Here is a 20,457-nt window from a genome sequence, read left to right as displayed (position 1 = left end):
GCTTTTACAAAAAAAAAAAAAAAAAGATTGTGGTTTGTTGCAGAATTTGGGGCATGGCAAATAAAGGCTCTTAAAAAAAGATCTCAAAAAAAATGACATCTTTTGGGCCAGGCATAGTGGCTCACACCTTTAATCTGGGAGGCCAAGGTGGGAAGATCAATTGAGCTCAGGAGTTCAAGACCAGTCTGACCAAGAGTGAGACTGTCTCTACTAAAACTAGAAAAAATTAGATGGGCACAGTGGCTGGTATAGTCCCAGCTATTTAAGAGGCTAAGGCAGGAAAATCACTTGAGCCCAGGCATTGGTGGTTGCAGTGAGCTATGATGATGCCATTGCCCTCCAGCCTGGGTGACTGAGTGAGACTCTGTCTCTAGAAGAAATTTTTTTTATTTCACCTACTCCATGTGCTCATATACTTCCTCTGCATTTTTTTTTTTTTTTTTGAGACAGAGTCTCATTATGTCGCCCTCAGTAGAGTGCTATGCCATCACAGCTCACAGCAATCTCAAACTCTTGGGCTTAAGTGGTTCTCTTGCCTCAGCCTCCCAAGTAGCTGGGACTACAGGCACCCACCACAGCTATTTTTTGGTTGTAGTTGGCCTGGGCTGGATTCGAGCCCACCAACTCCAATGTATGTGGCTGGGGCCCTAGCCGCTGAGCTAGAAGCACCCGAGCCTTCCTCTGCATTTTTTTTTTCTTTTTGAGACAGAGTCTCAAGCTGTTGCCCTGGGTAGAGTGCTGTAGTGTCACAGCTCACAGCAACCTCCAACTCTTGGGCTTAAGCGACTCTCCTGCCCCAGCCTCCGAGCAGCTAGGACAACAGGCGCCCGCCACAACTCCCGGCTTTTTTTTTTTGCAGTTGTCACTGTTGTTTTTAGCTGTCTGGGGCTGGGTTCTAACCTGCCACCCTCAGTATATGGGGCCAGTGCCCTACCCACTGCACCACAGGCTCCGCCCTCCTCTGCATTCTTAATGGTAGAAGTCTTCCTTTATATTGTCAGTAGAGATCATTAGATTATTATTATTATTATTGGAATACTCTTTTTTTCTTTCTGATTATAACATCAGATCTCAAGGATTGTCGAGTTTAATTCACATTGTTTCTACAGATTCACTGATGTCAGTAGGCTAGCCTGAGATTTGGGAATGACTGATAAAGACACAGCTTTCAATGTCCAAACAAAACAAAGCAGAACACAGCCTGGTGGTGAAAAAAATCTAGGCAAAGAGAAAACATCCTAAATAATGACTGGGCACACTGGGCAAGTCCCTGCCTTTTGAGAACACAAACTCCACCAAGAAATTACATTAGCTGAAGGTTGTTTTAGGACAACGCTGAATAAATTAAATATTTCAACACCATATGTTCAGCTTTGGCAGGAGATGTGGTGGGAAAGGAGTCTCAATGTTAGGGAATGCCCATATCACACCCCAGCTGGCTATTTAATCATGAAATAAGGAGAAACACAAATATTTGGTCAAAACACCTTTAATGATGGAGGGAAAGACACTAATATCTCCCCTGTCTGTTCTTAACAGTTAATTATGTTAGGAAGCTCTGGAGCCTACAACTTTGGAGGAGACACCATCATTCAAATTAGTCAACAGCAAACCCTCACTCTCTCCTCCTCAGAACTCCTGTTCCAAATGATCCTATGTTAAGAGTAAATACTACATCTTATTACGAGGCAGGGAGGATACCACCTGGAACTCATCCCCCAAAGTCTGGGACTCTATGAACCAGACAGTGGTAAAAACACCAGCCCCACCTCAGGGATAGGCAAAATGGGGAGGAAAGAGGTCTTGAGAGAGGAACATGAGGAAGTACAAGGGACCAGGGAATAATGGGTGGAGTTATCTAAAACTAGAAGCACACTAGTGCTAGGAAATTCCCATGATCTCTAGTGCACTGCTGCACACTATGTTACTATTAGCCCAAAAGAATATGCATGAAAATATCCACATTCACAAGAATTGAGGTCCCCTCCTTTCCATCAGGTCCCTTTCTTAATCACATAGGTTCCCAGCAAGTTCTATGCTTTAGTAACATTCCTCAACTCTCCCTCGTTACTTCAAGCACCCTCACCAACAATGTTCATTTAAAAGATAGGAAAACTAACTTTACGTTTCCCAAAATATCCCATTGGAGACCTCTTGGCAAGAAATCAGCTTGTTTCTCAACTTTAAGAGGCCATGATGCATGCTAAGCTGGAGGTGTCTTGGCATACTGACCAACCAACATCTTTGCCGTACTTAATGCGACCATCAAGGGATTTGCTGGGAAAATTGTTCTATGCCCTTCATTTCTCTCTACCTCCTAGGAGTGAACCACCAATTACTGGAACATCTTCACTGATGGCACCTTCTGGAGCAGGAGGCAGGAGAAGGAATGTACAATTTGTTATTGTCTATGATGGGCTTCTCAGGTGCTGAGAGGCAGGAGGCAGGAGGCTGAAATAGGAGGAGGGGGGCTGTCTTCCCCTTGGCCTCTCTGGATTCTGTTGTTGGAGGTACCTTCCCAGCCACAGTTCCTGGGCTAAACAGCACTGGTGAGGCCAAGCTTGAAGTGACAGTGGAAGTGGAGCTGGAACTCCAGGGTTTAGTGGGCAGGCCACTTGACAGGAAAGCCACATACTGGTTCCAGAGAGATAGGGGACCTACCCTCACCAGCTGAGTAGAAAGGTCCTGGGACAAGAAGTCCTGCAGGTTGACCTGGTCACCAGAGAGGAGTGGTGCTGTGCCCCCCCCGAGACAGCTACCAGCCCCTTTGGGCTGGGCTGCAATTCCAAATGTGGGTGCTCAGGTGCACCTGCCAAAGGGAAAGGGAGAAGGAAAGAGGAGAGGGAGGGTCACCCCAGGGAAACTGAAGAGGGTTCCCCTTGAGAATGTGAAAGCTGTAGAGAGTCTGTTTTCCTCAGAATGAAGAGGGGACAAATTCCTCAGGGGGCCATCCCCTTGTAAGCATAATAATTTCCAAGCTCTAAGAAGGGACTAGAGAAAAGCCATTAGGGACACAGCTGGAAGAACTCAGAGGAGAAGACAAAAATAAAGGCTCCTAAATCTTAAGAGTTCCTTCTGTGGAGCTCTCAGTTTCTGCTGCCTGGGTCAAAGGGCAGCAGGTACGGTAAACAGGCTCATGGAATTGTGGGGTCATCTTTCCGGGGAAAGGGGGAGAGCCCTGGGGAAGTGATGGAAGGTGAACAACCAGGGATCAAGGAAAGAGCAGCAATATTCTGAGGGCCATGGGGTGCAAAGGGCTGTACCTGGTGGTGAGCCAACAGCATATGCTTCTTGAGGGTAGCCCGCTCCAGAAAGCCCTGTCTGCAGAAGACACAAGTGAAGAGTGGCCCTTCCTTGGGGTGGGTCTTCTGATGCTCCTCCAGAGCTGCCTGGGTGGGAAAGGAGTGGCCACACACTTCACAGGTCTTCCTGCTGCTGCTCTCTCCCGGCTCCTTTCTCATTGCTTCCTGCAAGCTCAGCTCCTCCACCAAGGTGGTGCTGGTGCCCTCCCCTTCTGGGGTGAGAGCTAACTTTGGGCTTGAGCTCCTCTCCGGTTTGCCCCCCTCTTCCTTGCCTCCTGAAACATCACTACTTCCCTGCTCCATTGACTGAGGCTGATCCAGGCTGTTAGGTGGTGGTGGTGGTGGCAGAGAAGACTGTTGAGTTGCTTTCTCATTATTGTCCATCTCCTTCCCAGCTGCGGCTGTTGCTACCACTGTCCCCACTTCCTCCTCTGCCCCTGATGCCTCTTCTGAATCACCTCGCACTGATATTGCCTTCTCACCTCCACTCTCTGAACCTCTCCCTGCCAGGGAATCTTCATCAGTCACATCTTCCTCTTCTTCCTCATCTTCCTCCTCTTCCTCAGACAACTCTTCTTCAGGTAATGGCTGCTGAGACGGCTGCTGGGGAAAGCTCCCTGCCCCAGAGACTACAGATTGCTCAGAGCCATTCTCCTGGGCAGCTCCTCCACCTTCAGAGAGTGTGGTACTACCATTGGGGATCTGACCCCCCAGGTGCATCCGAACGTGCTGCTGCAGACTGACAGCATTGGTGAACTTCTTCTGGCAGATGGGGCAGGAGTTCTGGGCCCGGGCTGCTGGACTGGCCTTGTGACCCACGAAATGTGCACGTAGATTGCCCCTTGTGGAGAAAGCTCTCCCACACACTTTGCATTTGAAGGGTCGCTCACCTCCATGTTGGCCATAATGCAGGCGTAGGGCCCGGGGACAGCTCAGTACCCGGAGGCAGATGACACATTGATTAGGTCCACATGAACCTGAGGAAGAAGGTATAGGGGCAGAGGTGGTGGGAGCTCCTGAGGCAGTAGAGGCCACTGCCACAGCTCCTTGTCGGTCAATCTTTTCTACCAGTTGCTGCAGCTTCGATGTCTCAGAGGGTGAGGCTCCCAAGGGCTCTAGCACATAGGGGAAGGGGAAGCTGCCAGTGGACTTGAAGTGGTTGCTAAGCAGTGCCCAGCTTGGTAGCGAAGTCACCAGCTTATTTAGCTGCATACGGGTTGCTGGGCCACTTTCTGTCACCCCACTGATGGCGGAGCCCTCACTCCCTGGAGGAGTGTTTTCATCAGCTTTACTCTTGGGCTCCACTGCTTTCATGAGCACAAACTTATTGAAAGCAGGGAGCCCCGGAGCTGTGGCTGTGCCTGCACCAGTGGAGAGTAGCGTCAGGCTCTCCGTGGCACTGAGTGCTGTAGTGGAAGCCACCAGAGGCTTGCGTTCGACACCTCCACCTGGAGTGGCTGCCTCCTCCTCTGCCTTCTCTGGTGGCACGGACATACCATAAGGCAGGCCGCTGCCAGTGATGACATAGTCTAGGTGCTCTGGCACAGGGTGTGGGTTCATCTGCACGTGCGGGTACTTCTCACGATGCCGGTGAAAATGAACTTTGAGGTTGCCGCGGGTGGTAAAGCGGTTGCCACAGACATTGCACTTATAGGGCCTCTCACCCGTGTGGGAACGAAGATGGATCTGCAGGGCACTGTCACTGCCAAATACTTTGGCACAGAAGCGGCATTTGTGCCTTCCACCAGGCTTCTCCAAGGGACCCATCACTTCTCCAAAGCCCAGCTCACCACTTCCATTCTTTGGCTTTAGGAGCCCTGGGGAGGCAGCAGCCTCCAGGCCTCGGGCTGCCCCAAGACACTGTGCTGCCAGGAGTCCAGTGGTGCTCGGGAATGTCAGATGAGGTGAGGCAATCAGCTGATCTGTGCTGCCTGGCAAGGCTGGGGAGGGGGCAGGAGTGGGCTTGTGGCTTCGCCCAACCCCTCCAGCAGAGAAAGGATGCTGTGATCCCAGTGGGTGGTAAAGGTGGAAGAAAGCCTGCTTGGGTGTTTCTGCCCCTGAGGAAGAGGAGGAGGAGGTGGAAGAAGATGCCAGTGTCTTGCCAGTTTGGACAGGCTTGATGGGGCTAAAGAGTGGTAGCAGGGGCTTGGTAGAAGAGGCTGTCCCTGTCCCAGGTAGCTCTGAGGGACTGGCAGGGGTGCCCACTGTCTGGCCTAAGGAGCCAAGCAGGAGCACCTGCCTGCAGATTTGCTCCGTCATCTGCATCTGGTGGATCTGCCGCTGCTGCAGCACCCGGAGCTCTTCCAAGATCAGGGGAATGTTCAAGTGGCTGCTGCCTATACTTGGGGGTGGAGGGGGAGGTGGTGGAGGAGGAGGTGCAGGGGTAGATTCTGGAGGTAATGGGGTTGCTCCCAGCTTGGGACTGGCCAAGATCAGGCCCCCGCCTCCCCCAGCCGCTGTACCTGTGGCAGCGACCAGGAAATGCCCTGAAGACTCCTCTCCTCTCCGCTCTGGGCCCCAGGTGGGATCTGTGGGCACAGAGGAGCCACCATCGGGGGGATTGCTGTGCTCTGTATCCATGACCTGGGGACTACTGTGACCCTCCAGCTGTGGTTCAGAGGAGGCTGAAGAGTTGTTGGGGTTTTCCTGGCCCCCAATTATCACCATTACAGGAGGCTCAGTAGAACATGCCTTCTGGTGGGCGAGGAATTCAGTTGGGTCAGTGAATTGTGCGCAGCACTTGGCACAGACTTGGGGGTGGTCCTCCTCGCTAGCATCACCTGGGGAGAAGACAAGGAGAGAGAGCGTGGGTGGTGTGGTGGGGTTGGGTATACAGAGGCTGTAATTCACAATGAGCCCAGGGCCCAGTAACCGCTAGTTGGGGGTGGGGAAATGAGCTCACATCAGGCCATGCAGAAGACTAGATAGAGCTCAGTCCTAACCGTCTGGACAGAAGACAGCCCTGCATGGGATGGTGGGGGCGGCGAGAGCATGCTACTCCTTGCCTCTGTCACCCTCCCTTCCCCAGGACACCAGCAAGTGCATGCAATGGGTGTGAGGACAGGGGCCTACGCAGAGAATCGCGCATTTTATCCCGCCCACTGAAAGTCCTTACCCAGTGCATCCCCTCCACCCCCACGCCTGCCCCGGCGGGACACTACCGCACCTCTGAGCTCCGCTGGCTCCCCGCAGGGCCCCGCGAGACGAGGGCTCCTCCCAGCTTCTTGCGCCATGGTTGTGGGGGAAGTGGAGGGCCAGGTGGGGTGGCAGACAATGGATATTAGGATAGAGGGAGGCGGCCCGGGCCGCCCGGGCTGCGGCAGCCTCTGCACCCAGCGGCCCAGACTGCGGAGATGGAGATCAGCGGCGGGGGCAGGGAGCAGCGGCAGAGGGGGAGGGGAGCTAGGAGGCGCGGAGGAGGGGAGGAGCTGGAGCGCGAAAGCTGGGAGAGGGGAGATGGAGGTGGAGCTGGTGAAGAGGGGAGTTTATGGGGAGGAGCTGCCAGGGAGGGAGGCGGGAGCTGGAGGAGGCGGGAGCGGGGAGCGCAAGCTGGGGTGCGGGGCGGGAGCGCAGAGCCCAGGAGAGTTTCCGGAGGCTCCGCGACAGGTGCTATGAGGCACGGTGGGAGTCCACCTTTCCTTGTACTCGGCCAACTCCCCCCATCTCCAGATGTCTTTGCCCAGGCCTGCCCTCTCCCGCTCCCGTAGGCTCAAGGGGCACAGTGGGAATCGTAACCCTGTTCAATGGAGCAAGGCGATAGGTTTCTCTTATTTTTCTTTGGATAAAGGATCCTCTGCGCCTGGAAAATGTGGATTCCAGAGGTCTGAGGACCAGGGGGGAAGAGGGAGCTCAGAACATTCCCTCCTCACCAGCACACACCCCCAAATCCAAAATTCTCTACTCCCAACTTTCTACGAAGTATCTCAGGTTGGGCGGCTGCAAGGTAGAATTTACAAGGACGTCAATTCAGGACTCCCCTCAGCAGCACACTGCGTCTCTTTGCTTCCCCCCACACACACACACCCTTACCCAAGAATAATAATTGAATGCAAAAGATACTTCAGAGATCATCCAGCCAAAACCTAATTTATAGAGTTCATGCTCATTTGAGAAGACTTCCCTTACTGACCATCTTCTCATGTACCCTATTCTCCTCTCTCAACAGCTCTCTAAACCCACAGTTAAGGTAGTGGGTTTAGAGAGAGATACTAGCCTGTGGGCGGCCTAGGGAGGCCCATCCAGCTCTAACCTGGGGGGAGGAAAGCCCTCCTGAAACAATGAGGAAAATGCAGTAGGCCTACCAGATAGCCTTTCATTGTCTAAAACCCCCTTCAGCCCCAACCTGGCTTCAAAGTCGGCTCACCACTACAGAGACAGCCCCCTATTCAGAAAGGATAAGTAAGGATAAGATGCCTCCTGGACCAGGTAGGCTGAATTCCCTTTTTACCTTGAAATGAGTCTTTTATAGGCGTTCTTGCCACTATATCAGCTTGCCTCCCTCCCTCCCTCCCTTTCTTCCTCTTTCTTATTATTTTAGAGTCAGGGTCTTGTTCTGTCCCTCAGGTTGAGTGATGTAATCGTAACTCAGTGCAGCCTCTAACACACCTCTAGCCTCAAGTAGTCCTCCTGCCTCAGCCTTCCAATGTGCTGGGATTATAGGCCATAAGCCACCATGCCCAGACAGAAATGAGCCCTAAAAGATTTCCCACTTCCTAAAATACTTTATCTTGTATGCAGGAAGTGACCACAAGTCCTTGGTTTTGTGATTTGCCTAGACATTAGTAAACCCACATTGTTCTAATTCCAGTTCCATTCTTGCCCAGCTGGTAAATTGAGGCAAGGTGGTTAGTCACATCATGCTATGCCACCATTTCCCTTTTCATAAAGTAGTAATATTGTAACTGGGCTCAGTGCCTATAGCTCAAGCAGCTAAGGCACCAGCCACATACACCAGAGCTGGCAGGTTCGAATCCAGCGCAGGCCTGCCAAACAACAATGACAACTACAACCAAAAAAAAAAAATAGCCAGGCATTGTGGCAGGCGCCTATAGTCCTAGCTACTTGGGAGGCTGAGGCAAGACAATCACTTAAGCCCAAGAGTTGGAGGTTGCTGTGAGCTGTGATGCTACAGCACTCTACCCAGGGTGACAGCTTGAGGCTCTGTCTCACAAAAAAAAAAAAAAAGAATATATATATATATAGTAACGTACTATCTTCCTTAGAGAGATATTGTAGGGACAAAAAAACAAAATTGCAAAACTTTGACAAATAATATGAATGGGTACAACCGGACTTTTTAAAGCTTAAGGAGTCCTGAATGTTGTCAATTAGAGAATTTACATTCTCAGTAATAAAATAAAGTAACCTCATATACACATACTAAAATTTGGTTTGTTTTTTATGTTGCTTGTTAATCCCATTAATTTTTGAGGTAAGATGTCAGCTAATATCATGGGCATATGTGAAGGATAGAAAGTCTTTTGGGGGGTGGGGAGTTATTAAAACAGCCTAATTAAAACATTAGTAACATCCACTTTACTTTCCAACATAAATTTTACCTGTGTTTTTTAACTGAAGACATTTTACTGAATTGTGTCAGATAATCAAGAGACACTTAGAATTATGAATCATAGTTCTAAACAGCTGGGCTTTGCTTCTAGGCCTACCCCTTACAAATGAGGGAGAAGGGGGTCTATTTCACTTATGGCAAGTCACACTTTAGTGCAATGCAGTTTATCTTTTAAAGAGAAGGAAACTGAAGCTTGGAGAGGTTAAGTGACTTTTCCAAGTTCACACAGTAATTCAGAGACGCTAGCATTCAGAATTTTGACTCCTGTCCCATGCTTTCTCAAGCAAGCATGTCAACATTATATGGCTTTCCTAATGCTAGAGAAAGGACCCTGTGTGGCTCCTACCTGCCATTTGCTCTCTGGCCTTAGTGAGGGAGAGGGAATCAGATAGAACCTTTCTTCTAAGCATTTGTTAATTAGCATTGAACATTTGATATCCAGTTGCTGTTTTGTCAGGTCTTCTGACAAGAAAAGAAATCCTTTTCTTTTCATCTTCTCCTGGGAAACACTGTCCCCTTTCTTGCTCTTTAATGAAACGTGCTTTCTGATGCGTAATTTGATCTACACTCTTCTTTAAGGTAAATTTAGTCCCTGGTGAAAGGTGATGGATCAACAGCCGCTGTAAGAGGAACCCTCCACTTCTGAGCACTTTGCACTCACTGCCTACCCTGAAAAAGGGGGGCAGGATTCTTATACAGACATGAATGAAGTCACAAACACAGGAATAAACTAAATGGGTAATGGTGTCCCTAGATAGCAGATAAGGTGAGGTAAGCTATCCTGAGTCACATGCAAAGTCTGGGGTGGATACAGGACTAAGATTCAGAGATGCTTGTTTAAATTTACGAAGAGCTGAAATGACAAAGAAAAAGGAAACCAAGTGGCTTTCCCTCAAACTTGGTGCCCCATCAAACTTCTGCTTTATGCTTGGGAGAGATGGTTGGAAAGAACAAAGAGAAGAATACACCTGTAATCCCAGCACTCTGGGAGGCCAAGACTGGATCACCTGGGCTCACAAGTTTGAGACCAGCTTGAGCTAGCGTGAGACCCCGTCTCTAAAAATAGTTGGGCATCGTGGCAGGCACCTGTAGTCCCAGCTGTCCCAGCTTACTCAGGAGGCTGAGGCAAGTCAATCACTTGAGCCCCAGGAGTTTGAGATTGCTGTGAGCTATGACCATGACACTCTACCCAGGACCACAAAGTGAAACTGTCTCAAAAAAAAAAAAAAAAGAAAGAAAGGAAAAGAAATAAGCAAAATTCCTAATAGTAGGATTCAGGCATTAGTATGTTTGTAAACCTCCTTAGATGATCCCAATGTACAGCCAACGATGAGAACCACGTTGTCAGAGAACTGCCCTTCTCGTCAAACCTTCACCATGCTCCTCACAAAGCTTACAAGGCTGAAATTAGGACAGGCAAAGCGAGTTCTCAGTGCTAAATCTTCCCATCAGGCTTTCTCTCTACTCTGTCTACAATCACACTTTAGCTCACTTCTATCCTTTTCTGGGGAAAAATCTCCTTCCACAAATAGGATTTGATGCAATTTACGCCTGGTTGTAAATTTTAGCTATTGTTTTTCTTTTTGTTTGTTTTTTGTGAGACAGAGTTTTACTTTTTCACCCTAGGTAGAGTGCTATGGTGCCATCGCTCACAGCAACCTCAAACTCTTGGGCTCAAGCGATTCTCTTGCCTCAGCCTCCCTGGGACTACAGGCGCCTGCCACAATGCCTGGCTATTTTCAGAAACAGGGTTTCGCTCTTGTTCAGGCAGATCTCGAACTCTTGAGCTCAGGCAATCCACCTGTCTCAGCCTCCCAGACTGCTAGGATTACAGTCATGCGCCACTGTGCCCTGCTTAAGCTACTCTCTTGCCTTCCTCCAGGTATCTACACCTTGAGTGGTATTTCTTTCTTTCTTTTTAAATTTTATTTTATTTTATTGAGACAGACATTTTATCACTCCTGATAGAGTTCTGTGGTATCATATCTCACAGCAACCTCCAACTCTTGGGCTCTAACGGTTCTCTTGCCTTAGTCTCCCCAGTAGCTAGGACTACAGGCACCCGCCACAACACTTGGCTATTTTCAGAGATGGGGGTCTTGCTCTGGCTCAGGCTGGTCTGGAACCTATGAGCTCAGGCAATCCACTGGCCTCAGCTTCCCAGAGTGCTAGGATTACAGGCATGAGTCACCACGCCTGGCCCTTTTTTAAAATTTTAATTGGTAATTTAGCCATAATTCTAATTGCAAGGTGAAAGGTTTTGATCTACAGAGTTCAGGCATCATCCAGCCCTTAAGGAAGCGAGGCACACTTGTGTAAGGACTTGCCTAAGCTAATTGGTAGCTTCCATAAATACGAATTGATTTTGTAACTACTGCTATAGATTACTTCTTAGGGATGTATACCATCTCTTCCTCACTGCTCTCTCCTGAATGCACACACATAATCCTTTGGCATTCACACCTACTACTGCACTTGTGGCCTGTGCAATACAGCAGACTAAGAAGCACCATGATTTCTACACCTACTTACTGAGAAAAAGATATTTGTTTCCAGAATATGAATGTCTTAGATCAAACATAGAAAAGGTCTTTTTTTTTTTGAGACAGAGTCTCACTATGTTGCCTTGGTAGAGTGCTGTGACATTGTAGCTCGCAGCAATCTCCAATTCTTGGGCTTAAGAGATTCTCTTGCCTCAGCCTCCCGAATAGCTAGGACTACAGGCGCCCACCACAACGCCCGGTTACTTTTTGTTGCAGGGGTCAATGTTGTTTAGCTGGGCCGGGCAGGGTTCAGACCCACCTCGGTGTATGTTGCTGGCACAGTAACCACTGCACTATGGGCACTGAGCCAGAAAAGGATTTTTAATGGAATTTATTTTATTTTATTTTTTTATCTTTTTTTTTTTTTTTTTTAGAGACAGAGTCTCACTTTGTCACTCTTGGTAGAGTGCTCTGGCACGGCAGCTCACAGCAACCTCCAGTTCTTGGGCTTAGCCGATTCTCCTGCCTCAGCCTCCCAAGTAGCTGAGACCACAGGCGCCCACCGCACCCAGCTATTACTTTGTTGCAGTTTGGCCAGGACCGGGTTTGAACCCACCATCCTTGGTATATGGGGCGGGTGCCCTACTCACTGAGCCACAGGTGCCACCTGTTTTAATGGAATTTTTTCTGACATTAAAGGACACAACATTTAACATGGATTCATACCATGCTGAAGCTTGAAAAGACTTCAGAGATCTGACCCTCTCATGGTATATAGTGAGTCAGACCTCAGTTAAAGTCCCAGTTCTCACACTTTCTAATCTTTGTGATCTTAGGGAAATTTCTTAATCTTTCCAAGACTTGGATTTCTTTTATTTATTTACTTATTTATTTAGTTAGCTTTAAAGCCAGTCTGATTTAGCAGTGAGGGGTTGGAGTTCTCTTTTCAAAATGGATGTACAGGGCTGTGCTTGTGGCTCAGTGAGTAGGGCTCTGGCCCTATATACCGAGGGTAGCCGGTTTGAACCTGGCCCCGGCCAAACTGCAATAAAAAAATAGCTGGGAGTTATGGCAAGCATCTGTAGTCCCAGCTACTCTAGAGGCTGAGGCAAGAGGCAAGAGAATCGCCTAAGCCTAAGAGCTGGAAGTTGCTGTGAGCTGTGACTCCACAGCACTCTACCTAGGGCGACAAAGTGAGACTCTGTCTCTACAAAAAAAAAAATGGATATACAGCCATAAGAAGGAAGAAATTCTGATACATGCTACAACATGAATTTTTAAATAAACCAGACATAAAAGGACAAATATTATATAATTCCATTAATTTGGAACTAGTAAATTCATAGAGATAGAAAACAGAATAGAGACTAACAGGGGCTGGGTAGAATGGGAGAACGGAGATTTATGGTTTATGGATACAAAGTTTCTGTTTGATGATGAAAATGTTCTGGAAAATAGATAGTGGTAATGGTTAGACAACATGGTGAATGTACTTAATGCCACTGATTTGTAGACTTAAAATGGGTTAAATTGGTAAATTCTGTTACATATACTTTGCATTAAAAATTCAATGGGGGTAATAATAGGGGAGTTGGGAGGAATTAAAGAGGAAATGCAAAAAGAGCACATGGTGGGCGGTGCCTGTGGCTCAGTCGGTAAGGCGCCGACCCCATATACCAAGGGTGGCGGGTTCAAACCCAGCCCCGGCTGAATTGCAACCAAAAAATAGCTGGGTGTTGTGGCGGGCGCCTGTAGTCCCAGCTACTTGGGAGGCTGAGGCAAGAGAATCGCTTAAGCCCAGGAGTTGGAGGTTGCTGTGAGCTGTGTGATGCCATGGCACTCTACTGTGGGCCATAAAGTGAAACTCTGTCTCTACAAAAAAAAAAAAAAGAAAAAGAGCACATGGCTCCGTGCCCATAGCTCAGTTGTTAGGGTGCCGGCCACGTACACCAAGGCTGGTGGGTTCCAACCGGCCAGGGCCCGCTAAACAACAATGTCAACTGCAACAACAACAACAAAAATAGCTGGGCATTGCGGCGGGCTCCTGTAATCCCAGCTACTTGGGAGGCTGAGGCAAGAGAATCTCTTAAGCCCAGGAGTTAGAGGTTGCTGTGAGCTGTGATGCTACAGCACTCTACCTGAGGCAACATAGTGAGACTCTGTCTCAATAAAATAAATAAAAATAAAAATAAAAGGGTGGCGCCTGTGGCTCAGTGAGTAGGGCGCCGGCCCCATATACCGAGGGTGATGGGTTCAAGCCCAGCCCCGGCCAAACTGCAACAAAAAATAGCCGGGCGTTGTGGCGGGCGCCTGTAGTCCCAGCTGCTCGGGAGGCTGAGGCAGGAGAATCGCGTAAGCCCAAGAGTTGGGGGTTGCTGTGAGCCGTGTGACGCCACGGCACTCTACCCGAGGGCGGTACAGTGAGACTCTGTCTCTACAAAAAAAAAAAAAAAAAAGAGCCTACCACAATACTTAAATGTTCCACAAATATTAGTGATGAATGTTACTTTCTTTTTTTTTAAGAGACAGAGTCTCACTTTGTCACCCTTGGTAGAGTGCTGTGACGTCACAGCTCACAGCAACCTCCAGTTCCTGGACTTAGGCAATTCTCTTGCCTCAGCCTCCCAAGTAGCTGAGACTACAGGTGCCCGCCACAATGCCTGGCTATTTTTTTTTGTTGTTGTTGCAGTTTGCCTGGGGCCAGGTTCAAACCTGCCACCCTTGGTATATGAGGCCAGCCCCCACTCACTGAGCAACAATAAATGTTGCCATTAAAGGTCAAAAGCTGAAACTCTGGGCAAGGAAAGGACTTACCTTCAAGATCTAAGCTGAAATGAAAACCAAGTTTTTGCCTTGCTTATCCAGTGCTCTCCTATATTAGGTCTGAGTTATTTTATACTTGGGGGATACCTAGGGCTGAGTGGCCCAGGGCTCAATTGCCCTGAGGGATGAAGCTTTCCATTTCCAAGAGTAAAGAGAAAAGAGCCCTCAAAACTCTACTTTCGACCAGGTGCCCCAGGGGCTCAAGCCCGTAATCCTAGCATTCTGGGAGACTGAGTGGGTGGATCACCTGAGCTTATGGGTTCAACCTGACCAAGAGCAAGACCCTATCTGTAAAAATAGCCAGGTGCTGTGGCGGGCACCTGTAGTGCCAGCTGCTTGGGAGGCTGAGGCAAGAGAATCACTTGAGCCCAAGAGTTTGAGGTTGTTACGAGCTAGACTCTCTCAAAAAAACAAAAAACTTTATTTTTGCCTTCTTTCCCTCTTTTGTTGGTCTTGCTGTCTGGCAACTTCCATCGAAAGTACTCTCTTCTCTCCTTTTAGATATGTTTGGCTATTGTCCTGGTTTCTCCTTCTCACTAAATATCTGGGTTTCTGATTATTTCCTTTATTTCCCAGATGTACTAGTTTGCATTTTCCCCAGTCAAATCCCTTATGTTCTCTAATCCAGATTTCTAGACTCTGTAGGGGAGAGAGAATTTTTTTTTCTCTCCAGAGTTTTTAAATAAATAGACTATTTCCTATGGGTTACCCATGTGCAATAACTATTCTGTTAGATTTTGTTGTTCTGGTCAGGGAAACTGAGCAAAAACAGGGCTGGAAAATAGGTTTTTTCAGACTGTTTCTTGGTGATGTCTTAGATCATTGCAGACATGAGGGGGTTTTTTTTGTTTGTTTTGTTTTTGAGACAGGCTATCGCCCTGGGTAGAGTGTCGTGGTATCATAGTTCATAGCAACTTACAACTTGGGTTCAAACGATCCTCTTGCCTCAGTTTTTCTATTTTTAGTAGAGACGGGATCTCACTTTTGCTCAGGCAATCCACCCGCCTCGGCCTCCCAGAGTGCTGGGATTACAGGCCTGAGCCACTGCGCTGGGCCAGGGCTTTGGGGGTTTTAAAATTTCTTTGTTTTCTTTTCAACTTGTGAATCTTCTTCTTTTTTTTTTTTTTTGTAGAGACCGAGTCTCACTTTATGGCCCTCGGTAGAGTGCCATGGCATCACACAGCTCACAGCAACCTCCAACTCCTGGGCTTAAGCGATTCTCTTGCCTCAGCCTCGCGAGTAGCTGGGACTACAGGCGCCCGCCACAACGCCCGGCTATTTTTTTGTTGCAGTTTGGCCGGGGCCGGGTTTGAACCCGCCACCCTCGGTATATGGGGCTGGCGCCTTACCGACTGAGCCACAGGCGCAGCCCTCAACTTGTGAATCTTCTAAGCAAAACATGAGGATTTTTAAAATGCGCAACAAAGGCTTAGCATTTGCTTGTCATATATGGTAAACACTGCTTAAAAGAAGGCACCAGACTCCTGAAAACACTAGTGGCATCCTAGACTACTAAATAGAGGTCAGCTGATGCTGGTGATGATGTCCATAATTTCACAGGTACTTAAATGGTATACAGTGTGTCCCTAAATATGAGCCCTCCCTACCTACCTGTGGAGCATGTTCTGAGGCGGAAGGAAAAACCAGATACCTAAAGATCATACAAGTAATAGAAACCCTGTCCAGAAAATGCAGGCAATAAGAAATTTACGTTTTGTAAGCTTATAAGAGGTGGAAAAAATTTAGACATGATCAAATACAGCCACCTCATCTCACTTGGAGTGAGACCCAATAACACTCCAAATTATCCATGTGGCCTACGATCTTTCGCTCTCTGGGGAATTCTTTTTTTTGAGACAGAGTCTCACTCTGTAACCCAGTGTAGAGTGCTCTACTGTCATAGCTCACAGCAAACCTCAAACTCCTGGGTTCAAGATTCAAGTGATTCTCTTGCTTCAGCCTCCTGAGTAGCTGGGACTACAGGTGCCTGCACAATACCTGGCTAGGTTTTCTACTTTTTAGAGATGAGGTCTGTCTCTTGCTCAGGCTGGTCTTGATCTCCTAAGCTCAAGCAATGTACCTGCCTCAGCCTCCCAGAGTGCTAGGATTACAGAATTCACCTGGATTCTCTGGTGAATTCTGATAAGAAAACCTTTAGCCTTTTTAAAGGCAGATCTTAACAGAGGTAAATACTGCTTTCTTGTTCCTAACATTAGGTTCCCTCTTTAATAGCTCAAAGGCGAGATTTCAGCTGCCATTGGGTTTAAACTATTACTGTTTCTATGTTATTTATGGGCTCCCAGGTCTCCAAGTGAGACCTATATCTCAAAGGGCTTGAGAATCCATTCAGGATAGTTGCTAAAGCTACCTTTTGACTCTCTCACAGAACATTTTTCCTTGGCTGTGGCACAGGGAATGGGTGAGCAGATGGGAGAAGTAGGAAGGAGAGGAGAGGATGCTTCTTAGAAGGTGGGGGGGGTGGTGTTCAACATAGTTCCATGCTCAAACCAGCAGGGGCTCAGAACTGCGGCAACTCTGAGGCTCTAGGGGAAGTCTCCTGTAGAGCACAAGGAAGAAACATCCGGCCTATAGTGGCATTAAGGAGGGTTAATGTGTCTCAGGAGGAGAGGATGCCACCACCCCAGAACCTCTAAATATGGGCACAGTAGGATCCCAGCAAAACAGATATTTGGGGAGGTTGTGTTCTACCCCAAACATAGTATGTCTGTTAAGGCTGTTTCATAGCATATGGAGCAATGATTTGACTTCAAGTCCTTTTTTTTTTTACAACAGGTGGAAAGGCAAGTTTAATCCATGATTAGTTTTAATCACCACATAATGCTATCCTAGAGCTTTTCAAGGCACATATCTCATAAAGAAAAGCTGAAATTTGCCAAGAGGTTTCTGAACTTTGGTCATATTTCAGCATTTGCAGGAAGTGCCATTGAACTCACATATAATGATAATAAGAGCAATACTCTCATATATTAAGTACTTACACTAGGTACTTTACTACATGTATTAAGCCCTTGTTTATGCTGGCATTTTCCCAAGAGCTTTCCACATATTAACTCATTTCAATTCTCAAAACCACCTAATGAGGTAGTTAGAATATACATTCATTTCTCTTTTACAGATGAGGAAACTGAGGCATAGAGAGGCAACTTGAACCAACCAAGGTTGCACAGCTAACCAAGTGGAGATGCAAGGTGTGGCTGAAAGCCAATCTCGAAACTCTGAACTCTTGTGCTTGATCTTATACTTCACTGTTGGGTATTTCAATCGTATGCTAAATAAATACGTGATCCCTCAGCCAGGACTTCTAGATTTCCACAGTGTGACATAGGTAGCCATACCACTGACAAGTATATCCCAAACTCTCGTGATCCTAAGAATTTCCTGGACACTTACAAAGATACAGATTCCCAGACCCTAGGTCAGAGGTGCTCACAATCAAGCACGTTTGGAAAACCCTGATATAGTTGAATGGGCACTACTAGCCCTGCACATCAGGAAATCTAATTTTTGTCTTGATTATGCCTCTAACTGTTCCTGAGACTCTGGAAAATATTACTTTTCAATAATGTCCTTGCTCTATTGTCTGCCTCTCTCGCTTACTGGAATGTTATAAGAATATGTACACTTATTCTCCTCATAAAGGAAATGTGTTGCTGTTTAAAAACATAATATTCTCATAAAATGACATGCATGTATTAACGAGTATGTTACCCTGGACTTTATTTATATATTTATTTATTTTTGGCTTGGCCTCCCTTAAAGCAAAAATCTAAGCCTCTCTTCCAGACCCGTCCTCCAGTTCTCCTACAGGTGACACGGATATACACCCCAAACCAGGCCGCATTCTGACCGACATTAGCTCTTTCCCTCTGGGAGCTCTGATCAGCTCAGTTTATCCCAACAATGAGAAACTTTTTTCTCTTCTCCCTCAGGGGAAACTTCACGTTTATCCAATTCATTCTCTTGCAACCCAACTCTCCAGAAAGAAAAGGGGGGAAAATCCCACCCCTAAGAGACGGTCTTCAGGTCTGAGGACGTTACTTAGCAACAGCACAAAGACCAGTGAGCAAAGGGGGACCTGCGGAGAAAACTCTTGGGTGGGGAGACAGAGGCAGTTTGAAAACTCCATTTCATCCAGAGAAAAACAAGGAAAACACAAACAGAATCAATCTCAAGTACAGGAAAGCCTGGAGGGGCTTCTCCCCAGAGCAGGTCATTTCTTTACTCCCTGCATCTCAATTCCTTCAAAACCCCAATGACTAAGTCCACCCTCCTGGTTTCGCCCATGGCCCGAGTGCCCTCCCCTTGCCCTGGCCTGACCCACACCGGCTTGGGATTCAGGGGCCCCCCAGCCCTCCCCAGGCACCCACCGTTCTCAGACAGGCTGGGACCTTCGCAGTCCGAGATTAACTGCTGAGGTTTCCGCTGCTTTCGCCGAGACATTCCCGGGTGGAGAGAGGTGGGAGAGGGAGGGGCAACGCTCACTGAGTCTTAACCGGGGTGACCTGGTCCAGTCTCCCCCTTGGGTCTGAAGCCAATTGATGCCTCTCTCCCAGTGCAAATCACTGTGAAGCAGAGATGTTCTCCTTTTGCAGAGACAGACTCTCTCTGACTCACTGTTCTTGACTCTCTCTCTCTTTCTCTCTCAATCTTTTCAAGTCTTTAAAGGGGAGACGCCCCCTTTTTTTCTTCAGCTTCTTCCCTATGCTTCTGCAGCTCCCATTGTAAAAGCAAAAATCCTAATCTTTCCGCACACTCTTTTCTTTTGTACTGCAGAGGAAAGGATTTAACCCTCTCCTCCCTGCCAGGGCTCCAGGCCTCTCCCTGTGCTGTCTCTTGGGAGACTGTCCCATGCTTGTTTTTCTAACTCTTCTTCCAAAATCTTCAGGGTGTATTTTGGTTCTTTCATAATTCTATGCCCCTGTGTTTGATAATGTGGCTGCTTCAGGGATATAACCTGAAATGTGAATTTTGTGATATATCCTGATAATGAGGCAAAAAAAGTCAGCTACTTCCAGTGGAAAATAGGGGTACGAAAGGTTGGCAAAAAGATTGAATAATGATGGACAGTTACTACAACATAACTTAACATATGGATAGCTCTTTATAATTCGTAGAATATTTTCACTTACGTGACTTATTTTAAATTTTACAACTCTGAAATGAGCACAGCAGGTTTTACTGTTCCTATTGATCCCCATTCCCATGATCCCTTTTATAGATGAATCAAAAGGCTCAGTGAGGTTAAGTAACCTTTTCAAGGTTGCACAGCTGTGATGTACCAGAGACAAGCCTGGAATCTAAGTGCATCTGATAGTAACCTAGCATTCTTTTCTCTATGTTGGTAAAGACCCAATATGCCACCATGCTAGCATGGTGCTAGCATGGAAAAAAGTGATTGATCTTAGGGAATCTCATTTAAAATAGTGACCAGACCAGTGGCCTTCTGTCTCTCCCAATCCTGCCCAATTCTTAGGATTGAAGGGATTTCAGCTTTAGTGGAAGCTGCAAGGAGGTACCTCTAGCTCAATATAAAGAATCTTTTTAAAAGTGTGATGGACTCTCTAGTAAGTTTGTGAACTGTCTGTGATGTGTTCACACAGAGGCTGGAGATACTTGTCAAGGATTGTGTTTAGAGGATTTCCTTGTGGATAGGAGCTTGGACCTTTAAGAATTCCTCCATCTCAACAATACATTATTTGGCAAACAACCAGGTATCTCCTGCTCAGTCTGTACACTAAAGGTTATTCATTTATTGTTCTTTAACTTCTGGCTATGTTGTTCCTACCTAAATTTGAGTAATACTGAGCTACTTTGGGCATAAAATATTTTAGATGTGCCTTACCTTCTAGCTATAATGCCTGGGTCCCTTTCTTTTAACATTATTTATCTTTTACCCTTTTGGCTGAGATGAGATAGCATCTGAAACACCATCAATTAGAAAAGTGGATTATTTTCTGCTTTTAAGTTTAGTGATGTAAATCTCTGCTGGCAGTATCTTCAGAGAAAAGAAAAGCTCACCTACAGCTTTAGATGCAGATTTGAAGGTCTGTGTATTTCTTCTCTTATGCAAGTCCAGGCTAGCTAGGCAATACTAAGGAAGGGGGAGGAAGACAGTAATGAGGTAGGAGAGGTGCTGGTGATAACTGAGGCAGGTACTCACATCCGAGGAGTTTGGGGAAGTGCTCTGATCTTTTCTTTGAAGTTCACTGAATTATTTTTCCTGTCCTTTGCTGTCAGGACCCTGAGAGGCTTCCTCACA

General features: G+C 47.2%; 1 protein-coding gene across 5 annotated transcripts; it reads right to left on the bottom strand.

Moving 5' to 3' along the window:
* Positions 1 to 1,473: 1,473 nt before the first annotated feature.
* SALL2 (spalt like transcription factor 2) lies at positions 1,474 to 18,927 on the bottom strand. Of its 5 annotated transcripts, none has more exons than XM_053595098.1 (3): positions 18,566 to 18,832; positions 3,264 to 6,082; positions 1,474 to 2,809 (listed from the first exon to the last, which is right to left on the bottom strand). In XM_053595098.1, the coding sequence occupies exons 1-3, from the start codon at positions 18,636 to 18,638 to the stop codon at positions 2,756 to 2,758; spliced, it is 2,946 nt and encodes a 981-aa protein (XP_053451073.1). In that variant the 5' UTR covers positions 18,639 to 18,832; the 3' UTR covers positions 1,474 to 2,755. The 5 variants fall into 5 exon arrangements, with proteins under 5 accessions (XP_053451073.1, XP_053451074.1, XP_053451075.1 ...); XM_053595099.1 differs by having other exon boundaries at positions 1,474 to 2,641; positions 3,265 to 6,082; XM_053595100.1 differs by lacking the exon at positions 18,566 to 18,832 and adding an exon at positions 6,469 to 6,798 and having other exon boundaries at positions 1,474 to 2,641; positions 3,265 to 6,082.
* Between the last annotated feature and the right edge of the window lie 1,530 nt (positions 18,928 to 20,457).

Source organism: Nycticebus coucang, chromosome 6, assembly GCF_027406575.1.
Source record: "Nycticebus coucang isolate mNycCou1 chromosome 6, mNycCou1.pri, whole genome shotgun sequence".
Taxonomy (NCBI): domain Eukaryota; kingdom Metazoa; phylum Chordata; class Mammalia; order Primates; family Lorisidae; genus Nycticebus; species Nycticebus coucang.
Note: the sequence above shows the minus strand (reverse complement) of the source record. Positions and strands in the feature narration are given on the sequence as shown.